Source organism: Aethina tumida, chromosome 5 (genome assembly GCF_024364675.1).
Source record: "Aethina tumida isolate Nest 87 chromosome 5, icAetTumi1.1, whole genome shotgun sequence".
NCBI lineage: Eukaryota > Metazoa > Arthropoda > Insecta > Coleoptera > Nitidulidae > Aethina > Aethina tumida.
This window is the reverse complement of record NC_065439.1, coordinates 14328471-14353248: the sequence shown is the minus strand read 5'-3', so window position 1 is coordinate 14353248 and position 24778 is coordinate 14328471. Positions and strand designations below refer to the sequence as shown.

Genomic DNA, 24778 nt, shown 5'->3' with positions numbered 1-24778 from the left:
TGATCTAAAAAACTGATTACTTTTATTTTTATAATAATTTTTTACAACATTTTTAAAACAAAAAAAAATTAAAAGCATCAAAAAAATGTATAATCCGGGCCGTAAAGTATAAAATCAAAAACCGCCCGGACAACAGCACCCCATCAAATTATCGTAACCGCTTGCTTGATCTCCAAAAAAATTAACAGAAAGATATTCAATTTAGCAGGAATCAGTTTAATCCAATGGGAAATGGCAGGGGTGGAGCCGAAACAACCAATCTGGCCAATGATTGGGCGTCAGTTAACTACGCTCACGATGCCATGGCAACCGCTAACTTACTCGCCAGTCTTTAACTGACATTCGTCCAAGTCCGGTGAAACACACGACCGCACATTCACGCTGCTCATTTGTTTCACGTGTTTCAACAACCCCTCTGCGACCGATCTAGCCGACTGACTACCCACTTGCCCGTATGCGTCGCGCGTTCCAACCGCGTCCGGTGTGTTTGTGTCCGATGTTCGTTTAGACCCTGCAACCCCCGTCTATAATAAATAAAAAATCCACACAACCATGTCCGACCACGAGCTGACGGAAGAGATGTCCGACCACGAGATAAACGTCCTGGACACGGACAGCCGACTATCGCACAGTGACAGTGAGGCGAGGAGCCACTGCTCCAGCCCGGAGAACGTGTCCACGTCGCACAGCTCCACCAACACCACCCTGCCCTTCAGCATCTCCAACTTGCTGGGGAAGAATTTCGAACAGAAGCCGGAATCGGACGCGGGCGCCCTGTACCAGCATCCCGGCTTCCAGCAGCGGAGCCCGTTGGGCCTGGTGCCGTCCGGGTTCTACGGCCAGGGCGTGCTGAGGGTGCCGGCACACAGGCCGCTGGGCGGGCCCGGCAGTCCCGGTGCCGTGTTCAACCCCTGGATCAGTCTGGATCCGGTGCTGCAGCGGTCGGCGGCCGCCGCCGCTTTCGCGTCGCAGGTTGTCAAGGATAGATTAGCAGGTAAGTTCCTTGTTATTGTGTTTTGGTGCACAGAAATGCGTCATGTCAGTCGGGCAATTTTTAGTCGAAAGGCTGAATGAATTAGGTTCTTTGTGTGACTGTCGGGAAGAGTACATAATACATTCTATTTCTCCTACGTGTCGTAAGTCAAGGTGAAACAAGAAACCGTTTGTTAAATCAGTCAAACAGAAACTATTTTATAACACAATTTAATTTTATTAGAGACGTTATTTTAAACTTTCATTTTTCTATATTGTTATAATTTTAAAAAAAATAACAAATTTTTTATATCACATTTTTATTCAAAGAGAAGTTCAAAAAATCAAGTCAAATAGGAATTATTTTAATTAGATTAAAACGTACTTATTTGACTTGTAAACATTTAACAAGTTTTTTCATTATTATTATGTTCGAAAAAAGTTATTAACCGTATTGTTAATTGACACAATTTATTTTTAATTCAGGAACAAGGACAATAAAAATATATTCAAATAAATTTAAACTTTAATGTATTAGTGAGTATTTTAATTAACAACCTAATCAAATAATAAATTAAATGACTTTTATTTAACTTTATTTAACATTTTATAAAACTTATTTAAATTGGATAACCTAATATTTTTAATTTGATTTGAAAATAAGAAGAATGTTAAAAAAGTTTAGTCAATTAAAGACTTATTTAAACTTCATAAAATATCTATATCTATAAAACTGGATAAAATTTATTTGAATTAGAAATGAGCTTAATAAAAATCTAATTAAATAAAAGTATAAAGTTTTCTACTATTAAAATATGTTTTGTCTTTATTTTATTTTCTGGTTTTTATGATGGAGAGTCTTAAAATTTGTTTTTAATATTCCTTATTTAATTCTCAGAAGAAAAATTTTTAACAACATTAAATTGTGTTTCCATTATATTGATATTTTACAGACAGTTCTACTTAAGTCAAATTAAATAGTTACAATTTTAATCATGTCCCATAAAAAACCTTGTTACACAATTAAAATAAAATCCTAAAATTGCAGTGGACGTTGTGCCATACACTTCCACTCATTATATTTTTATCTGTTACATTGTACGGGAAATAACATTAATTACAGACAGTATTTAAAACGTGTAATTACTTGTAAACAAAAGCAAATAAACTAACAAAACGAAACTATCGTTTAATTAAACAATTATTTTTATTAATAGTCTGACATTGATAAACTACGTTCGCCGAAATAAAAAACTTTGTTAAAAGTCGCGTCAACATTAAGGATTAATTATAAATAACGTCCACCGATCGGAATTAACAAACATGCAAAGTCGATTAATCAGTGCTGTTTATATTTAATGTCGATATCGATGGTGATTAAAAGGCTTCCGATCCATCCGGGAGTACGGACTAATAGAAAGCGCCTGAATCATTCAAAATCCCGATACCGAATACGAATAAACTAATTATTTAACCGCCGCCTCAAAACTTATATTACTCACATTTAAATAAGTTAACGTGCCAGTTTGTTTTTTGCCTGACTTTTGTTTGCGCGAAATGCAAACCATTCAAAAATCGTTTGTCGATATAAATGCTTAAGTAGGTGGTAATTTAGATTAAACCAGTAAAATGGTTTATTATCTGCGAACCGTGCAAAAGAAAACGAAAACGAACAACAATGATAATGTAAAACTCTTGTACGTTGTAAACTCTTGAATATTATTAAGGCACGACGCTTTTTTACCTGAGTGAAAAATATTAATGGAAAACATTTATCATTCCGTTTTATTTTCAATTTCATATTGATAAGCAGTTTAACATAATAAATTACTGTTTAAACAACTTCAAGTATTATCAGAGAAAGTACCTAAGGTACACTACATCTGTTGTCTATTTTATTAACTTGTCAAATTTCGGAGAAGTACCTTCGTACAATTTTAGTTTTTAACTATTTAATAAATCTAAATAGCTAAATAACTGGAGTATTTTCAGAAAAATATCTGATATCTTTTATTTTTATTAATCTATAAATTTTCGGGGAAGTACTCACGTATGATAATAATTTTAATTATTTATTTTCGGGGAAGTACCCACGTATATTGGTTATTTATGTTGGTGTTAAATAAATTTGACAAAGAGTCTAATATATTAAATTAATGTTTTAACAGTTGGAAAAGGTTCCTATATACAGATATTATCGTGTTGTCTAATTTACAACTTACAAGTCATTAATTTGTTCTTAAATAATATTAATAAAAAGTATTGTAAATTATTTTTTGCATAATAATAATTTTAATTTGATATTGATAAAAAGTTTAATAAATTAATGCTTAAATAACTGAAAGAATTGTTAGATAAACCATCTAAATACGGACTCTATTCATTGCCTAATTTATTAAATTATTTGTTTTCGAAAAAGTACCCACGTATGTCTGTAAATAAATTTGTTGTTAAATAATATACATTGGACGAATAATTGGGGAATATATCTAAACATAGACACCATCATGTTGTCTACATTATTGACTTATAAATTATTAATTTGTTCTTAAATAATATTGAGAAAAATATAATAAATTAAAATTCAAATAGAAGAATTGTCATAGAAAAACTACAGACTCCATTTTTTGTCTATCTAATTTTAGTGACAGTACCTGCTTGTGATTTTAGTTTAGTCTTAATAAATATTGATAAAAAGTCTTATAAATTTTCGAGGTAGTACCCATGTATGATAAAAATTTTAATTTGATATTAATAAAAAGTTTAATTAATTAATATTTAAATAACTGAAAGAATTGTTAGGTACCTTTGCCAAATTTATTAACCCATTTGTTTTCGAAGAAGTACCACGTACGTCTAATTAAATTTGTTATTAAATAATAACTAGGGGATATACCCAGAAGACTTCTCAGGGGAAGTATTTAACTACACACTCTATCTTTTGTCAATTTTATTAACTTACACATTTTCGTGAAAGTACCCTCATGTGATTTTAGTTCGGTCTTAATACATATAATTTTCAGGAGATATCACTGAAATTTTTATTAACCTATAAATTTTCCAGGTAGTACCCATGTATGATAATAATTTTAATTTGTTATTGATGAAAAGTTTAATTAATTAATTAATGATAATTAATTGATAAAAAGTCTTATAAATAAATAATTAAATAGCCGGATGAATTTTCAAGAGATATATCTGATATCTTTTATTTTTATTTTCCTATACATTTTCGATGTAGTACCCATGTTGGATAATAATTTTAATTTGATATTGATAAAAAGTTTAATTAATTAATGTTTAAATAACTGTAAGAATTGTTAGGTAAAATATTTAGATACATACTCCATCCATTGCCTAATTTATTAAACTATTTGTTTTCGGAAAAGTACCCACGTATGTCTGTAAATAAATTTGTTGTTAAATAATATTTACCTAAACACAGACACCATGATGTTATCTACATTATTGACTTATTAAATTGTTCTTAAATAATATTGATAAAAAATATAATAAATTAATGTTTAAATAAAATTGTCAGGGGAAGTTTTCAACTACTGACTCCATCTTTTGTCTGTTTCATTAACTTAAATTTGATTTTAAATTTTCGAGAAAGTTTTAAAAAATATATATACAAATTTTTATAAATAGATAGAAAAGAATTTTCAGAAAAAATATCTGAAATATATTTTTATTAATAATAAAATAAAATTTCATAAATTAATATTTAAGCAATAGAAATAATTCGTAGGAAAAATATCTAAAATTTAAACTCCAACTATTAACAACTTACGGACTTAACACACGAATTATTTGTAAACTAAATTTAATATAAAATAATATTAAAAATACTGAAACAATTATTAACGAAAGAAGTTACGTAGTTTATTAATTTTCGGGGAATTTCTTGCTTAAAATTTTGGTAAAAAAATTACTGAGTAAAAGTTGAATTAACTAGAAAAACTGCGAGAAGAATATTTGGATAAGTACTCACATATGATAGTGATTTTAATTTGGTGTTAAATTGCTCAGAGGAAATCCGGATGGAAAATGTATTATTTGCCGTTCTAATTGGATCCCGTAAACATGGTTCGGTTTATATTGATCCCCATCAGAACTGTTGGCGTTATTAAATTTAAACACGCCGGCGGTATATTAACGAGGACGCAGTATAATTCCCCCCACGAAACGTCGGACAAAGGGATAATGACATATCAAACTTGTATAAAGTGTTATTAGCGTCGATCGCGGACCATTAAATATAAAGAGTAAATAACCAAAACATTAATACAAGAGTAAATTTGATCTAAATTGGTTCTTAGTCGATAATACAATAATAAATGTCCCATTGCATGTCTGGATATAATAATAACTCTATAACGAAATGGAGTCTTCAAAATGGCGCACGAACATAAAAAACAAATATGTAATTACTAATCGTGGTCTTGTTAAATACAACTATTCGATTTCAGTTTTATTTTTATGTTTCTGATAATTTCGATGTAACATTTTAAAAGCACTTCTAAAATAAATGCGACAAACGCTCTGTTATACAATTATATTTAATTAACGTATAAATTGAATTTAAAATTGTTTTAGCCCTACTTAATAATTAAATTGTCAATTTAAAACATAATTACGAAAATAAATGACTTTTTCATTAAAATAATTTATTTTATTGACAAAATAAAACAAACAACACGAAAATTTCACGATGAATATTTAAAAGCAAAATATCCATGATTAACATTATAAATTGTACGAGCTTCAGAATCGGTTGTTTTACGGCTTTAGATTTAATGAGTTTAGTAACGACCCAATAACATTTAAACAGTCCAGATGTCACGACTAATAATTTATTCAAATAAATTTACTGTAATACACACTTTTTATTATTGTAGCTTCCGTTGTCGGAAAACGGAAAAACCACACATTTGAATATCATGAGAGTTTTACAGCTGTGAGTTTTCCGCAACGATCTACTTAAAAATTAATATTTATAAGATTCCGGGGACAAAAGCCAGCAACGATTTAATCAATTCCATTTAGGTTTCCATAAATTTATTATTATGTCACATAAATAATTTAGAAACCAAATATTTTTACTAACTCCCTCTGCCGTCCAATTAGTAAGGTAAATTTCGGGGAAGCACCCACTATATATAATAATCAATTTACATTGACAGAGTTTAAATAACGTGCTTTGGATAATAAAGCTTTTAGAAGAGCTCCGAAACTTTTATAAAAGGGCTAAAGACATTTGGCGTTCCGTTAAAAAGTTATCCGGAAACGTTGGCCGTAAAACGTCAGTTCTCATTCGCGGATAAGTATTTACCGTCATCGGAAACTTCCCCTAAAGGAGAAAAAGAGCGCCGCGGCGCCGCGTAAAAAGCCTAAAAGCCCGAGATCAATATGCATTACATATAATACGGGAGTCACTTTAAATCCTAGCCCGTGCTTTTCGGCTCGCGGAACTTTTAAACTGAACTCCCTCATGGGACAAAATGGCGTATACCCACACACACACACACACATAGAGAGACCCGCACGGCAAAGTAATTCACCGCAACGTGAACGTTTATATTAAAATTCCGAGTTATGCGCCCGATGCAAATGGGGCCCTTTTTACGTCCCAACTTTAAACGGACGCCCGGAATTTATTTATACGGCGCCGTTTCGCTACTTTTTTCCCAAACGTTGCGAGCACGTGGCCGCCGAAACTGAGACGGAATCTAAAAGGCATCCGTCGCGATCAATCTTCCAGGTGTTTATTTATTCAAATGAAGTCGCTCGGATGGGTCTTTCTCTTTTTTGCTCGGTTGAAGTCGGCTTAGCAATGCGAGAGTTATTGCAAAGAAGAACGCTTCATCCATCCAACAAATATGGCGGAGCCATATGAAGGGTTTTTTCCCTTCAAGAAATGAAGATTGGATAAGTTTAAGAAGAACTTGTATGATTTAATACAGGGAACAATGATGGGAAGACCACAAAATTAGCGAGGCAAAAATTATAGATAATTATCAATTAAAATTCAAGGTCTAACAATTTAAAAGAAGTAAGATTGAACTTAATGCTTCATCAAAACATCTTATCTTTATTCCTTTACTAGTCTCATTATATTAATTTATTCGTTACAAAGAATGGGATATTTATGCGCCTGATGAAGACGAGAAGAATCCATATCGAATAATTGGTTTTTAGAGCATAGATATAGATAATTCATGAACAGAAGTAAAATGGAGAGTCATCAACAAGCATTTTTCTCACTTGTTTGCATACATTAACATGTAAATCATGTCCATAATTAATTAACTTTGAAAAAACCTCTTAATCCAGTCCTTATCAATTTTTAAGCAATCTAAATGGCATAAACAGACGGATATAGTACTAATTTAGAGGCGAATGCTAATTTATGGAACCACTTAGCTAAACTGTGATTCCTCCATTGGAACATCTAAATGTGGATTATTTTTTATGTTAATAACACCATTTTATTTTAACAGCAGCAATTTATATGACAAGTTTTTAACTACCGAAATGAAAAAAATTAAATCGGTAGTCTGTAAACCACGTTTTATATTCAATTCTCGAGGCTACTTTATTTTAAAACGTGGTTTATCACAACGTATTTTTAAATACCGTTTTAACGATAATCGAATGTAATTGGTATACATATTTAGATAAGCACGGTCAATAATTCCATCATTAACCACTCCCGTCCAAAACCCAACGTTTCCTCTACGTCTCGGACCAGATCGTAATTTAGGAAATTGAAATACGCATGGCTTAACGACAACGAGGGTAGGCAGTGGAAATCCACCCCCGTCGCAACAAAAGACGCGAAAGTCTGTTGGCTGACGCCTCGAGGGGCTGCGCAGGGATAATTTTCCTCTTTACCGTCAATTTCCTCCCTCCACCGTTCTTATCACTGTTTTATTTTACACACTCCGTCTCAACCAACAATTACTTTGCCACCTCCGTTGTTCTCCCTAAAGATGTTGTTAAGGAAAGATTAATTTCGTTTTACATCAAGCCATCTTTAATCCTTCTTCCAATCAGTACTAAATATGAAAAAACAAGCAAGATTCTGGTGGTGGTGGTCTTGAAAGTCTGGATAGGAACCTCGCACCAGTAGACTCGTCCCGCAACCTTCCGACTTGGTCCAACCACGTTAATGAACTTGACGTAAAAAGTTAACAATGCATGTACACTATTCATTACAGCGTCTAAACAAATTCCGTCCATGAATGTATTCATAAAATGCGGCCGGCAAGTGGGGTAATTACGGTTATCGGCGTGGCTACCAAGAAAGCCAGCGTTGCGTGTCCGCGTCTTGTTAGTCCTAGATTCGTTTCTATTCGCCCTCTTCGACATGAACATCGGAAGGGAAAAAAGGACGGGTCCGTAAACGTAATCCGTGTTGGCAGCGGTGGCCGAGAAGGTTTGACGCGCTGACAGGTATAAGCGTCGGGTGTCGAAAGGGCCGCTCCGATTTCTGCGCCGCTCCTCCTAAATTATAGATCGCGTCGAATTATTAAGGCTACATCGTGTGCCGATGGCGGGACCCCACGAATCGGAGATGCGAACCCTCGAAACTCCCGCTCGGGTTCGTTATGTCGTGCGTTTACAAGGAACTAATACAGGGCGAATTGTTTCTAGGAAGTTTTGGCCCCAAACGTCAATTTTGGGAGCTTCCAAAAAGTTGTGGGGTTATTAAAGAAGGCTCATCAAGTTAATTGCGTTGCGTTTGAACGCGGCCAGTTAAATGAATATTGAACGGGTTGTTATTCGGGAGATTATACATTTGATGACCTCGGTCAAGCCGGGTTATTGTGGTCCGTTCCGCAATGAATATCGCAACGAGGTGGACCCGAAAACACATTAACTAATAACCATAATAATAACATTAGAACGGGTCCACGTTGCCGGGTATATTAACTTAGCGAGTCCAAAACCCCAACCCGTCTGAAATATGGTGCGAATCGAGGCCCCTTAAACTTAGCGGTTAACTAGGGGGGTTGGATAATGTGCCGAAACACTTTACGATATCACCGCCGTAACGACCCAATAACTTTGCACGACGCCCGTACCATCTTCAGCGGCTCTTTGCAAAAATGATCGTAAAATTATGTATACGACGCTCTAACCGCATACTGCTGTTTAACCGATGTTTACATTGTTATAGTGGAGCGGAGATGAATTACGGTTTTCACGAGGAATTCGATTTTCCCTTTGTTTCTGCGAATCAAATGGCTTCTGGTCTGTGTTTTCTTTCCATTTTCTTTGTTTCTTTTTGTCTTCAAATTATATTAGTTACTTAAGAAAGTTTTCAATAGGACCAAATTAAATAATATATTTTAAAAAATAATCTTTTTCCATGTTAGATCGTACTTTAGTTCCTATCCCATCCACTGTGTCAGATTTCTAAATAGCTTAGTGACAAACTTTTATTCTAATTTTTATATTAGTTAATAATTTTATTAAGGCGTATAACGGAGCACATACAAATAATTTTTTTCTGTGTTGGATCATATTCAAAATCAATTTCTACCTGTTCGACTGCGCCAATTATCTAAACAGCTGCATTAGTGTAGCAACTAGAAAATTTTATGTGTTTTTAAAATGGACGTCATTTATACTGTTGAACAAACTTGATACTTTTGTTCATAGTCTTATTAATTTAATTGAGAGTTATGTGCGAACTTGTTCCGTCAACTACAACGGATTTAAATCTTACACTTATAGTGCACCCTCTGGTGTACCACAGGGATCTAACTTAGAACCTCTATTATTCCTTTTATTCATCAATAATTTATTGAGTTTGTTTTTATGCTGTCGTCTAGCCTATGCTGATCATCTGAAGCTATATAATCGAGGCGACAATATTGTACAAGCCCTTATTCTACAAAGTGATATTGACACTTTGGTGACATGGTGTCAGAGTAACAACTTCCAGCTAAATGTTAAGAAATGCTTTATTGTAAGTTACACCAAACGTGAATTGCCAGTCAAATTTTCATTCAACATAAATGAATGCGTACTGGTGAAGAATGATTGTTGTAAAGATATGGACGTTTTATTTGATAACGAATTATTTTTTATAACGCAAGTAATAGAAGTTTGTACATCAGCTTCCAAGATCTTGGGATTTGTCTTACGAAACTGCAAATGGCTAAATTCTCAAATTGCATTATACTCTGTTTTCTGCACTAGTACGAAGCAAATTGGAGTATTGTAGTATTGTCTAGAAACCCATGTACACTTGCCATCAAATTAGCCTAGAATCTATTCAACGAGGATACCTTAAGTAGTTGAGCTTTCGTATGAACCATGTATCTCCTGCTCGTAACATCGATCACAATCTATTGCTGCAAGAACCTTCTATGGACTCACTGCTAGTAAGAAGAAAAAACTTCAGCAAAGTTTCTTTTCAATATATTACATGACAAAATTGATGGTACTTATATATGATCCAATATTGGATTTAACGTGCCAAGACTTAATTCAAGAAGCAACGTTTCTCTTACCTTTACCAAGACAAAGAACCTATGTTCTATTAATAAGCCCAGTTTTCCAAATGTGCAGGAATGATATTTTTAATTAAGATGTATTATATCATCAATCAGTTCCTATCCCATCCACTGCGCCAGTTTTCTGACTAGCTTAGATACAAACTTTTATTTTAAGTTTTATATTAGTTAATAATTTTCTTTAAGGGCTAATTAAACATATCTTCTATAACGGATCACATACAAATAATATTTCTATGTTGGATCAAAATCAAAATCAATTTCTATCTGGTCGACTGCGCCAATTATCTAAATAGCTGCGTTAGTTAATGTAGCAATCAAAAAATTTTATGATTTTAAAATTGTGAAGGTTAGAAAGCCATTCATAAATACTTTCTTCATGCTGAAATGTTATGTAAATTTATTTAATATTCCATCGCGCAATCGATGTTAAAATTGTTTTTATAATTGAATCTTTATTCAAGAAATTATCGTTTATCAATTGGAATAATTGCCCATCTTGCAGCATCAATACATTTTATAAATAGCATTTCAGGATAATCCAATAAAAAACTAGTTATTGGAAGCGTGTAGGCAGTTGAACAAATAAATCGTAAAGGCAATTAATGATTGTAAACAATGATAAATCGAGTGTACTTAGTATGAGTAATGATGTGGCCGCTAATAAGAATAATTTCGTTTGCTGTTTTATGGTGTCGACGTCTGATACTGGTTGGCTGACACACATAAACCGTTTTTTCGCCGTTTATCGACACAGTAAAATAAATTAATCCAGGCGAAGACCAATAAAATATGATAAGATGCGAGGTATTGTTTGATTTGCGAACGGACGATGGGGAGTGAGTTATTAAAACATGTTTACGACACAATTGTGGGGATATTAAAACACCATATTCAAACGTAAAAAGCGCTATTAAAATCTCATCATTATCAAGCTAAAATTAATCATGGGTCTTTTAAAGTCAACTATAAACCAAGACAAAAACCTGATGGTTTTAATCAGTTGTTTAATGCAAAACAACATAAAGCTTTCAAGTTTGATAACGACGTTCTGCACCTAAAGTAAAAATACAAGAATTATAATCTAATGTTAACCGTTAAAAACACAATGTCCGACTATATTAATTGCCACTTTTGTATTTGTCTTGTGCCATGAATCTTTATCCTAATTTATTGCTTCTAATGCCTTCAATTATTTGAAACATTCCGTATTATATGAAGGGAATTTTCCGTGCGTTAAACTATAATAAAAATCTACGATAATAACCGTTTAAAATGCAAATGTCTTAATATGAATTTGCATTCTCTTAATGTGTCAGTCGCGAATATTTATGGACGTGTCGGCTGTATTTAAATTTATTTAATAAGTGACATTTAACACCGTTCAGGCATTTTACAAATGTTAATGCGTCATTTATCAGCAATTGCGAAATTAAATTAAAATCCCGCATGAACAATCCGCATTAACATTAATTATAGATAAATAAATATCTTACCATATTCATACATGTGGATTTAAATGTGGCGCCCTATGACGTCACAATTTATTTTGTGAGGTTAGGAATGGGCCGCCATCTTTATTTACTTCAATTGAAAATAGTGCTGTTTCAAGGTCCCCACGTTGAAACGGACCAATTTAAAAACGAAATCCATTCGGCTCGACCGATTTGAAAGACCGGCAATTAATTGTTCGGTCCGGTTTCGCAACGAAACGAAATAACAGTCATTAAAGACTCGATTCTATCCTTTAACGTGCATGTATCTCTCGGACAAAAATGTCGGAACAAATTGTTGTCGACCTACACACTCACACACACACAGAGAAAATTAATCATTTTTCGATTGCTCGCCGTAAAACGTTCGCCTATTAATGTTTTTTTTTTCCCCCGTCTCAGTTGTGTGCGCCTGCACGATTCCTTCTGTTATTACGAAAACTAGAAATTACCAATTATGGCCGTATAATCAAATACGTCGGGTTAAATTGAAGCTAAACCATTCGTATTTAATTCGTTTTGCCTACGTACACACGGACCGAACCCGATCCTCTCCTCCACCATATCATTATCCGCCATCTTGAATTTTATAATAAAAATGAGCCTTGCATTAGCAACACGTAAAAATATCATTAAGAAACCAACCAATAGGAACGGTTTGTGTAATAGGATTTTTTAGATTAACATCTGACAAGCTGTATACAATAATAACAATCAACTGTAGCTTTATTGTCGACAGTTGTACTTATAGAAAAACAAAACACTGCCGGTGCGGTTTATAATCATGGCCGACTATTAGACGATACGCTTTGTTGCCGGATTAATTGTGTAATTGCGGCAGGAATTTCATTAAAATTGTATCGTGTACCGAGGCAAATGTGTTTTTATTAATACCTGTACGTGTGTACGTTGTATTGTGTGCGCTTTTATCTCTATGTTCGCATCGATTTTGCAACGCCATTCATGCATCCGGTTTTCAAATAAAATTAAATATGTAAAGTTCCTCGTGTTACTCCAATATCGCCTGCTATGAATATTTATTAGTCAAATCTTGTTTTGTTTTTGAACGAGAACATTTTTGTTAAAATGTTAAAGTCTGCCTTAAAAAACATTCAGACTTATTTGAAAAAAACCTAGATAACAATCGAGCGTAATTTAATAGACAATTACACGTTGTTAAACTGCTTGTTCTTATGTGATAAGTTGAAATAATTGAAACAAGGAAATAAACTTAACGACAAACAAAATGCAATGCATTAAATTTGTCGTAACCACTGTTACGTAATTATGAAATAAAAATAATAAACAAGTTTAATTTTAGCTTTAATACACTTTATTTATTAGGTACCTTCCAAATTAAAGAAGGTACTATCCATATAGTGTATATATTTTATTAATTTTCATTTAAAATTTCATGACTTTAGTCAAAAAGTGACTGATTGTTTGTTTCATCGGTACAGGAAAAGAAATATTTCTTCTCCTTGATCTTCTTAATAATATTCTTCGATATAACTTTGATTAATTTTTATATCAGTCACTTCAGAAGCACACTCCAGTTGAAGAAAAGTCAGGAAAATCTAATTAGAAGTGGATTACAATAGCTACACATAACTGCAATCACCAATTCTAAAGGTCCTACTTTAAAAAGAAATACACCCTTTATATATTTGTTAATGATTCTCACGGAAGATGTTATGACACCACTGACTGCGCCAATTATATAATAGATATGACACTTACTCTGATATAATTATCATTCTACTAATTATTCCAATTCAACATTTTATTTTATAAATTAATCTTAAAAACGTTGTGATTCGGTGAACAGTCCAAAACATAAATTCGGGGGCTTAAAGGCTCTTATGATAAGAAACCATCGACTGCGCCAACTATATAATTCACATATAAATATTACATTTATTCTATTATTAATTACCATTCTGCTAATTGTTCCAATTCAACAATTTATTTTATAAATTAACCTTAAAAACTTCGATTTTCTGGTACTTAGAGAAGCCGTAAACAGTTCGAAACATAAATTCGGGGGCTTTAAAAGGCTCTTATAGAAATTATATTGTGTTAATTGGGTTTAATTATGGGGCTGTTGTTTTTGTCGGGACGTCGTCATTTTTCACGTGGCTTAATTTCTTAAGCCGTCGGACGTGGGAGTCGCCTCCCCCGAAAATCGACTCGGCAACAGTTTTATCATTTTAAAAAATCCCTCCCCTGCTCGTCTTCATCTATTATAAATGGGGCAATTTAAAATTCATCCGTGTTAAAAAACGGCGCCCGTATTAACAACGAGTCGATTTTCATCCGAGTCGCTGACAAAGGGAAGTTTCGGAAAGCGATGATGACGGTTTATGGACGACGTTTTACGACTAGTGCAGGATTTCGAGTAAAATTTGCATCGGCGAAAAAAATGTTTGGGGGTATAAACAATGCAGTTATCGAAAATGACTTTAAGTAGATATTTTTATGGGCGAGGAACACTTAAAAATTATACGGCTGTCTCCTGTCAACGCAATTAAATTCTGCAAAGTAGTTAAAATGTTGCTGATACGATGAGGAACGTTTTACGACGGTAAAACAAATAATAAACACATTAACGACAATTCCTCTAAATTGATATGGCCACATTAAAATAATTATAAAACCATTTAATTGCCACGGTGGATGTTTGATTGTTCGAGACATTTATTGATTGTAAAATTCGAATTAAATACCGTTTTCAGATGTCTTATCTTTAAACTCCAATAGGCATGAAATTTTAAGGACCCTAGCCCACAAAAAAATGCAAACAGATTATTGAACCCGAATAATTGCCTGTTATGTTTTACATTTCACATATTCCAGATAGTGGCGAGATGTAATTTATCTGCTCATTTCCGGAATCAGCATTCTCCAACAATTTATAATTAATCTTACAATAAATACCTGAAGCCAACATGCGAAGTTTAATCGTTTCGTCTTTAGATTGTATAATTGTGGGAACGCAACATTTCGGCCGCTTAATTGATGCCAGTTTCCAAAATTACGTAATTTAAATTCATGCCTCCTGTTTAATAGGTTTTCCGTTTTTTCAGCCATTTTTCCAATGACGGACGATAATTGTAACCAGTTTCCGAAACTATGTAAGTTAATTTATCCCATCGACTGCGCCAACTTTCCCCAACACCGATTCCAAACTTTCTACAATGCCTTCTCGCTTGTTCCAGCAACGTTCCCGATGACGAGGCGGATCGGACACCCGTACCAAAACAGGACGCCGCCGAAACGGAAGAAACCCCGTACGTCGTTCACCCGTCTCCAAATCGCCGAGCTGGAGAAACGGTTTCACAAACAGAAGTACCTGGCGTCCGCGGAACGGGCGGCGCTCGCCAAAACCCTCAAAATGACCGACGCCCAGGTGAAAACGTGGTTCCAGAACCGACGGACGAAATGGAGGTAAATTGTTTTGTTTTGTTTATTTAATTAAAACGCAATAAACACTTAATTAAATTCTATAAAGATAAGCGAGTACATGCGGTTTTTTGTGGTGTGAAAATTACTTCAAAGATTTATTTTTATGCTTTTAATTGTCGGTGTGCAATTTACATAAACTGTTTATAATCATTGACAATCAATTAAGGAACATTAGGAAAATGACAGGCGATTAATTTGAATAATATATTGGTCACAAACAAATTATTTTACGTTCGTTAATGAAGTCTTACTTACATTTAATAATTAATAAACTACTTTGGTGGCAATAAAACTCGAGTCGAGTACGACAGAGCTAAACCCCCATGTAAATTAAAAGGTTTAAAATTCCTGTTTCGGTCTTTTATCTAAAGTGAAACGATGTGATATATAGTATGTTGTGTAGTTATCGGCTTAGCGAGACGAAAAAGATTAGTCGAAATAAATGTACCGGGTGGGGATAAAGTGGGCTTAAAAATCTAAACATCTTTTTTTCGTTGTCGATTAAAACCCGAGCTGTGTCGAGTAGTTCTTTTAAAACAAACTGCCTCGACTTTTAATTACCTGTCCGGTAATGGACATACCGTGTTTAACAAGTGAGTGGCGCCGTAGAAATACAATCGACATTCGCCCCACATTGCGACAACACGAATCCAATCCGAGGTACTCGTTTTTTTTTCTACCCATTCCGATCAAACACGACCGAATTAAAGTTTGATTGACTTAATGTGTTCAATAATCAGCCGTTTAGTTTCTATTTAAATGCTGAGATAAACCCGAACGATTTTTACCGATCGCCGATAAATAATCGAACGTTATTTGCAAACGGACGCCAATTAAACGTGATTTATTCGTTCCCCGGTTTCGTTTTTCGAAATCAGTCGTGCCTTGCGATTTGATAAAATAATTGGGGTTGTTGCGTTCATTTATAACAGTGAAAACGTCTAACGTCCCCCCGCCGTAATAAATTCACCGCCGGCAACTAATTTGCACAAAAACAAATTAAACAATTCCCGAAAATTAGCAAATAATGAACGGGGCTGGCTCAAACATTATCTAAATAGAGTTTGCGTTAGGTGTTGATACAGCGGAGCTTTCATTATTAATTAAGGCCGTAATTAAACTGCGCGGCGCAATAGTAATTAGCACCCTTATTAAAAATGAGCGGCGCGGCGGAGAGCGCAAGCTACCCAGTTTTAATTAGTATTCACCAATTAATAATTAGCTTACCCTTTCCGTGTTTCTACGCGGGGGCTTAATTCGCCTTGTCTTTTTCATCTGCGATTTCGGTGTTTCCGGTTCCGTTTGTCGCAACATACTACATTTGCTCTAACAAGTTTTGTAGATAAATTCAGTGAAGAAATTATTAAAAACTATTGTATTTATTATACAACTTTTCCTTGTTATCCATTTGCTCCACCAATAAGATATAAAGAATTAAAGATGTTTTATTTTTACAATACAAATTGTATTTATTTTCTATTTTCACTAACAACTTCTCTTATTCTAACAAATCTCTTCATGTTCTTCTAATAATAATAAAATAAGTAAATTTTCTGTATTCCCACTAATAAGTTTCGTCAATAAATTTGTGGATCATCTTCTCTTAAGACAATTTTTTTATTCCACTATCAAATCTTACAGAGAAATTTATTGTTAAAAAAAATCTCTTCATCTTCACCAAATACAAATTTTCCCGTTCTTTTATTATTGACTAGTTTTGCAAAGAAATTTGATGTTGGAAATATTAAAAACCTTCAATCATTGAACATCTCTTCACCTTCATCTAATAGATGGTAACATCTGTATTCTCCATTTCTACAAATAAGTTTTATCCATCAATTTGTTGCTAATGTTATAAAAATGTTATATTCTTCTTAAAATCTCTTCACCTTCTCTCCTTCCTGTTCTTTTTCATTATGAAATTTTGTAGTTAAATTTATTGTTGAAGATGTTAGAAACGTTCCATTATTCAAAGAATCTCTTTATCTTCATTTATTATAATTATTACTTACAAATTTATTAAATTAATTATTACAAATTTTTTCAGTTCTTATCTACTATTTCCTAGTTTTGCAGATAAAATTTGTTATGTGTGTCTTCATCTTCGCCTTATAACAATTTTCCTATTTTTTACTACCATTGACTAGTTTTGTAGAAAAATTTATTGTTGGAATTTTTAAAAAAGTTCAATTATTCTAAAACATCTCTTCACCTTCATCTAATAGATGGTAAAAGCTTTCTGTGTTCTCCATTTCCACCAACAAGGGTCATCCATAAATTTGTTTTTGAGGTTATAAAAACGATATATTCTTGTTAAAATCTCTTCACCTTCTTTCCTAAGACCAATTTTCCTTGTTTTTCATTTTCACTACGAAATTTTGTAGAGAAATTTATTGTTGAAGATGTCAGAAACGTTCTATTATTCAAAAAATCTCTTTATTTTCATTCAATTTATTAAATTATTTATAACAAGTTTTTCCAATTCTTAACTACTAATGCCTAGTTTTGCAGAAAAATTTGTGGTGTGTCTTCATTTTCGCCTAATAACAAATTTCTCATTTTTTGAGAAAATTGTGTTGTTGGAATTATTAAAAACATTTAATTATTATAGAATATTCCCTTCATCTTTATCTAATAAATGGTAAACCCTTAAAAGTTCTTCATATTTTCTTCTTCTTCTCCTAACAGAACTTTTTTATAATTCTTTACCACTATTTCCTAGTTGTACAGAAAAATTTGTTGTTCGAGTCATTAAAAATTCAATTATTCTTCATCTAATAGAAGGTAAACTTTCTGTGTTCTCCATTTCCACCCACAAGTTTCAACCATAAATTGGTTATTGAAGTTCTAAAAACGTTACATTCCTCTTAAAATTTCTTCATATTCATTTAAGACAACTTTTCTCTGTTCTTCGGTATAAAATTTTGTATAAAAATGTATTATTCAAGATGTTAGAAATATTTCATTTAAAAAATATATCTTCATCTTTATCTAATACAAATATTTCTAGTTCATTACCACTATTGATTCGATTTACTAAAAACGTTCAATTATTCTAAAATGTCTCTTCACCTTCATCTAATAGATGGTTAAGTTTCTTTGTTCTTCATTTCCACCAACAAGTTTCATCCATAAATTTGTTAAAGAGGTTTTAAAAACGTGACATTCCTCTTAAAATTTCTTCATATTCTTTTAAGACAAATTTTCTTTGTTCTTCATTTTTACTGTAAATTTTTGTAGAAAAATATATTGTATGTTGAAACATTTTATTATTCAGAAAAAAATCTCTTCATCTTTATCTAATATAAATGTTTCTAGTTCGTTACCACTATTGACTAGTTTTGTAGATAAATTTTTTGTTAGAATTATTAAAAACATTCAATTATCCTAAAACATCTCGTTACCTTCATCTAATGGATGGTAAACTTTGTATGTTCTCCATTTACACGTACAAGTTTCATCCATAAATTGTTGCTGAAGTTATTAGAAACATTCTATTTTTCTTAAAAATGTCTTCATCTTCCAAGACAAATTTTCTCAGTTCTTTAATTCTACTATCAAATTTTGTGGATAAATTTGACGTTTATGATCTTGAAATATCTTTTCACCTTCATCTAAGAGATGGAAAATATTAAGTGTTTCCCATTTATTCTTCTTAAACATCATTTAATACAAAATTTCCTTATTCTCCATTTCTACTCTTAAATTTTGTAAAGAAATGTGTTATTAGAAACGTTCAATTATTCTAAAATTTCTTCTTCACTTCTTCATTTTCAGTAACATGTTTGTGGAGCAATTTATTAGATAAGTTCTAAAAATCTCTCCATTATTTTTAGTACAAATTTTACTTCGTCCTCATTTCCACCAACGAATTCTTTAGAGTCATTGAAGTTAACACTTTTCCATTATAAATTCCGTTACACTCAATTAAATTCATATTCACCTAATACAATTTTTCTCTGGTTTCCAAAAGCGCTCATCCCAAGATTCGAATAAAGGAAGGATCAAACGTGTCGTCAACTCCCGAATAAATAACAATATGTCAAAACTGGTCGTTTTTTATGCCGTTTCGCTGAGCCTCGACGTTAAATTATTAACGGGCCTTATATGTATTTTAAAGGATCCGGGGTGGAGTGAGAAAGTGTTATCCTGTTTGTATTTCGCCAAATGATCCGACTGACAAGGGATTCCATCACTGTAAAACGCCGACACGTTACGGGAGTCAACCGCGACTTAAAAACCTTTTAATAATTCTTAGCGTTGCGCCTTTTTCGCAAAATATCTAACTTCAAAGTGTTTTATTATTTATTAAGACCGACCGGAGGAAAGTTTCAATTCAATTTTCCAAGTGAAAAGTTTGATGATTGCATCTGCAAGATTTTTCAAGGCGCTTTCTAAAGTTTTTGACGTGTTGCGAATTGTTGATTAAACGACAATTACTATTAAATTGTGCCATATCTTAATTATACTAACCGAATAGGAAAGTAGTTCTGTTTTATTGGTCGTTTGTTTAAGAGTGTAGTAACACCAGTGTAGATTTCTGGTCTAATTCATTACGCCAAACGGCCCCCGACAATTGTTATAAAAGGAAATGGCTCGTTCTCCGCCGAAAAACACCCCCGTCAACTCAAGAGCAATGTAGTTAGCGGAACGACGTTGGCAGGCCTGTGCAGGCGATACCAGATCGTATTAGTGTAATTGACTGGAGGTTGCCTGCCTGGAACGATGTCAACCGTTGCGTTTTCCACTAAAACAACCACTAATCGAATTTTCTTTCCTTCTCCCAGTTTGTTTTATTTTCGAGTTTATCTGACTTTGGCATGCAATCCGGTCGGCATGGATTTATGCTTTTAAACCTTAGTCAAAAAACCCTTTGTCACGTCTAGTTTTATTGTTACGGCAGCGTGTGATTCCCCCACATCCGTTGGCCCTGCTGCTATCTGGGCATTATTCATTGATTAAACCGCAATAATTGTGTAACAAATATTTAGAGCCGTCGGCCGGCAATAAATTCCTGAAACTCAATTGTCAACGGACGATGCGAATTAATAGACACCGCAAATACGAAATTAGTTTTCGACCGACCTAATGCCAATAATCCGCACGGACATCAATTAAACAAAGTGGCGGGGCATAATTATGCGGAATTAATTGGCAAATTTATTTAATGTGACACGGCCAAGTCCTAATTTATTATGTGCAAGCGAAAACCCGACTATGTATAAATCATAATTAAAATACGGGCACGGCCACAACAGCTCGGAGCGGTAGTGCTCCGTTAATAATTGAGCGTCGGATGCGATTAGCGTTACGCGTCCGACGCGCCAAATTCGAATCCACCGGTGTTTTTGATTAATCACCCGGGATCTAACTCGATTTTAATTGAAGCGTCACTTACGCCCGTAACTTGATAAACGAAGACGTCAACGCAGGCCGCCCGTTAATGCGGAATTGTGCAGAACGATTGTGGTCGCGGCGGTGTTTTTCCGACGCAACAAAATTTAGGTTACGTGTCAATTAAAATGAATAGTTTCTAGTATCGGTTACAGTTAGGAAACCTGAAAAAACAATTAGGCCCGGCATTCTAGTAGGTACGAGCGTTTCCGGTTCCGCGTAAGTACCCGAGTACCCCCACGATTAATTTGTCGGCCGAGAGATTTATTTGTTGCAGTTGCGACATTTACACGTCGCTTTACTTAAGTAAACGCTTTTTTCAATTAGCCTTAATAGCCCCCATTGTGCAATCGGAAATCAAATTCCGAAACGATTTGTTACTTTCTACTAATTATTGTTTTAGTCGATCGGCACGAAAACAATTACGGCATGTGTCGGATCGTTTTGCGGATGTCCGGCGTCGCGTTGAAACGGAAAGCGTTTTGGGGGCGGCTCTATTGCCAATTTGACACCCTAAAAGCGCCTGAATATTTCAGCAGCCGACACAGAGATATCTTGAATAATGTAGACCGACATCGGTCTAGTGTTTAGGATTTTAAATATTCACGACCCCACTCCTCACCATACACCCAATCAGTTTTACATTTTGTTTCTGAAAAAAAAAGGTCCGGCGCGAAAACAAATCGTTGAAGCCCTGTTTTAATTATGCACGAGAAAATCGATCATGATGAAACGGTTTAGCTGTTTTTTATGCGTTGTTTAATAGAGCAAAAATGTTGCTACAATGTTTTTTGTTGGGACCGTCACTTCCGTATTTTACCCACTGACTTAATTATGACGACAGTGCATTAGCCAAACAATGGGCTACTTCTAAGTCGATTAATGGAGAATGTGGGTTAAGTGGTGAGGTGTTTGTTTACACTGTTCCAAAGTCGATTAGATTAACGACCGAAAAGAGCATCAAGGTTTTATAAAGATAGGTTTGGCTTTATTACTATTTACCTCCAATATCAATTGTTTTTCAAATTTCATGAATAAAACCACCAATTTTTGCTTCTAAACGTCTGTTTCATTCTTTAACATGCAACAATATTAAAAATTCATGATAAAATGTGTACTGTTATTAATATTTCATAAAATTTCTGTCTACGTTGGCTCAAAATTTTTCTTTTAAATGACGTACTCATTTTTGTAAAGTCTTCATCCTTGAAGAAATGGTGAAACGGTAAAGCAGAAAAAAATTTAATATTTTCCATTATAAACCGTCTGTTCTGACCCGATAACTTCAAAATAAAGTATTCATCCTTTAAAAGCTTCTCGAAACCCTTCAATTCTTAAGACCGTCTTTAATATCAGACTTAAATGACCAAGTTTCTTATAAAAATTCCCATTAACTTAAAAATTTCTCTCCTAAACATTGTACTTATTTTTGTAAGGTTTGTTTGCTTCTAAATATCTGTTTCGTTCATTAAGACTCAACAACTATATCAAGTTTTATGACATATCAAGTTATTGATACTTCTGTTTCATTAATTTCAAAATTTCCCTTTTAAATAATATACTACTCATTTTTGTAAAGTATTCATACTTTAAAAGCTTATGAAAACCTAAAGTATGAGATAATTTTATCCTTTCAATTTTTAACATCGTCTTTAATATCAAACTTAAGTGCCCAAGTTTCTTCTAAAAGAGTTTAAAAATGACTGTTTCATTAAGTTAAATATTTTTCTCAGCTTTGTAAGATTCTTCTACTGCTGATGGAACGAAAAAGCAGAAGAGTTTACTTCTAGAGATCTCTTTCATTCATTAAAACTCAATAAAAATAATGTTTTATGAAAAATCAGAAGATTTCATTCTCAAGACAAGTGTTCTTGATACTTCTGCTTCGTTGATTCCAGAATTTCTCTTTAAAATAATGTACTCATTTTCATCCTTTAAAGCTTGTGAAACACTAAAGCAGGAGATTATTTTATTCATTCAATTCTTAACACCGTCCTTAATATCAGATTCAAGTAGCCAAGTTTCTTTTAGAAGAGTTGTAGATTTTAAAAATTCCCGGTTCATTAACTTAAAAATTGATCTCCTAAACATTGTATTCATTTTTGTAAGATCTTTATTCTTTTACTGCTCATGGAACGAAAAACCAGAAGAGTTGCTTCTAAACGTCTGTTTCGTTCATTAAGACTCAACAAAAATAAAGTTTTATGGAAAATCAAGAGATTTCATCCTCAAGAATCAAGTGTTATTATTATTTAACATCTGACTAAACTGCCCAAAAATGCCCGTTTCATAACTTCTAAATTTCTCTCCTAAACATTGTGCTCATTTTTGTAAAATCTTCTATCTATCTATACAATTGATGAAACGAAAAAGCAGAAGCAGATTCCTGTTAGGTTGATTTCAAAATTTCTCTTTTAAACAACATATTCAACTTTCCCAAGTCTCGTTCATGTCGATATTAAGCTGAATTGTCTTTTCTTCTAAACTTACATATAAACTTTCTTCGTCATAAATAAAATCTTCTTTGGTCTACTGAAGCATTTATTAAACCATCATTGTTTAATTCCAGGCGACAGACGGCGGAAGAAAGGGAGGCGGAGAGACAGGCGGCCAACAGACTGATGCTGTCCCTGCAGGCGGAGGCCCTGTCCAAAGGTTACATGAGCGAGGGCCCGCCCCCGGCCCAAGGTCCAGGCGACACCGCCCTAAGTGCCCTTCAGAACCTGCAGCCCTGGGCGGGACCGTACAACGCGCCTCAACCGGCCCTGGCCGAATCCATGTGTTGATCTGTTGATCCGTTTATTGATTTCGATCATTTTTGTTTTCTATTGATTTGTTGAGCCGCCCGACGGAACACTGGCGTGGGCGGATGTGTAAATAGTAAAAGTGTGCAATACGGTCCGAGTGTGTTGGGACGATTGATTATTGACTTGGAGGAAAACGTTTTCTGTGGATGCAGGTTCGGTGGATACTCTTCTTTTTTTTTGGTACGGGCGTCAGAAAGATTCGTGATCTCAGATGCGGCTCTCGTTCGTGTTGGTGCGACACGCGTTTGGGCCTTGCAAAACAAATTACCGGACTGATAATGTAAATTTACAGGACGGTTATATTACATTATATGTTGACAGCGGTAACAACCATTACAACGATCGACTATCCATTATCATACGTGAAATCTAGCGGTAATGTCATAGTATTAAATTCACTTTCTGACGTAAATGTATTATTAAAACCGAAAATGTCATTACAGAATTTGTAGTGTGATCTATGTATAATAAACATTATAATTGTAGATAATGAGTTATTATTATAAGCACTAGAATATGGCATTAAAAAAATAAAATATATGACACATAACGTTTGTATTTATTTTTGCTTTTTTCCACGACATGCGATATATTGTCATAGATAGTGGAGCATGGTAATTGTTTTTTTTTCATTATACAAATTAATTTTCACTTACATTAAACACACATTCAATCTTATTCCGGGAATATATTTATTTTAGTTGTATACGATACGGAACAATTAAATAATTAAAACTACTTGGTTAATTAAATATACTGATTGCGTTATTACTAGGAAATAATAAAGAAAGAAATAAGGTAAGTAAATACAACAATAATAAACATTTATTCACTAATAGTAACGATAAATTAAAAGATAAAAAATATGTTTTGAGACTATAATTTACAATAAATATTCCAAATACATGAATAAAATCAAAAAGTTAAAAAATATAATATTTAATATTCTTTTATTAAAACATAGATATTATAGAAACACAGAAATTCAACTACTGTTGAGATGTTCTATAGCATAGTTTGATAGAGCTTAAAATCGGTGAAGGATAGGCACCGGACGTCAAGGGGGCACAAATGCAGTTCAAGATCGACGTTTAAATCTTATTGCCTTCAGAAACTG

At 33.5% G+C, this 24778-nt stretch overlaps 1 protein-coding gene across 2 annotated transcripts; it reads left to right on the top strand.

The window, feature by feature from the left end:
* The first annotated feature begins 220 nt into the window (after positions 1–220).
* LOC109598653 (T-cell leukemia homeobox protein 3) lies at positions 221–24205 on the top strand. 2 transcript variants are annotated; one of them, XM_020014557.2, is made up of 4 exons: positions 221–994; positions 15082–15129; positions 15214–15442; positions 23424–24205. In XM_020014557.2, the coding sequence occupies exons 1-4, from the start codon at positions 553–555 to the stop codon at positions 23638–23640; spliced, it is 936 nt and encodes a 311-aa protein (XP_019870116.1). In that variant the 5' UTR covers positions 221–552; the 3' UTR covers positions 23641–24205. The 2 variants fall into 2 exon arrangements, with proteins under 2 accessions (XP_019870116.1, XP_019870117.1); XM_020014558.2 differs by lacking the exon at positions 15082–15129.
* Positions 24206–24778: the final 573 nt, after the last annotated feature.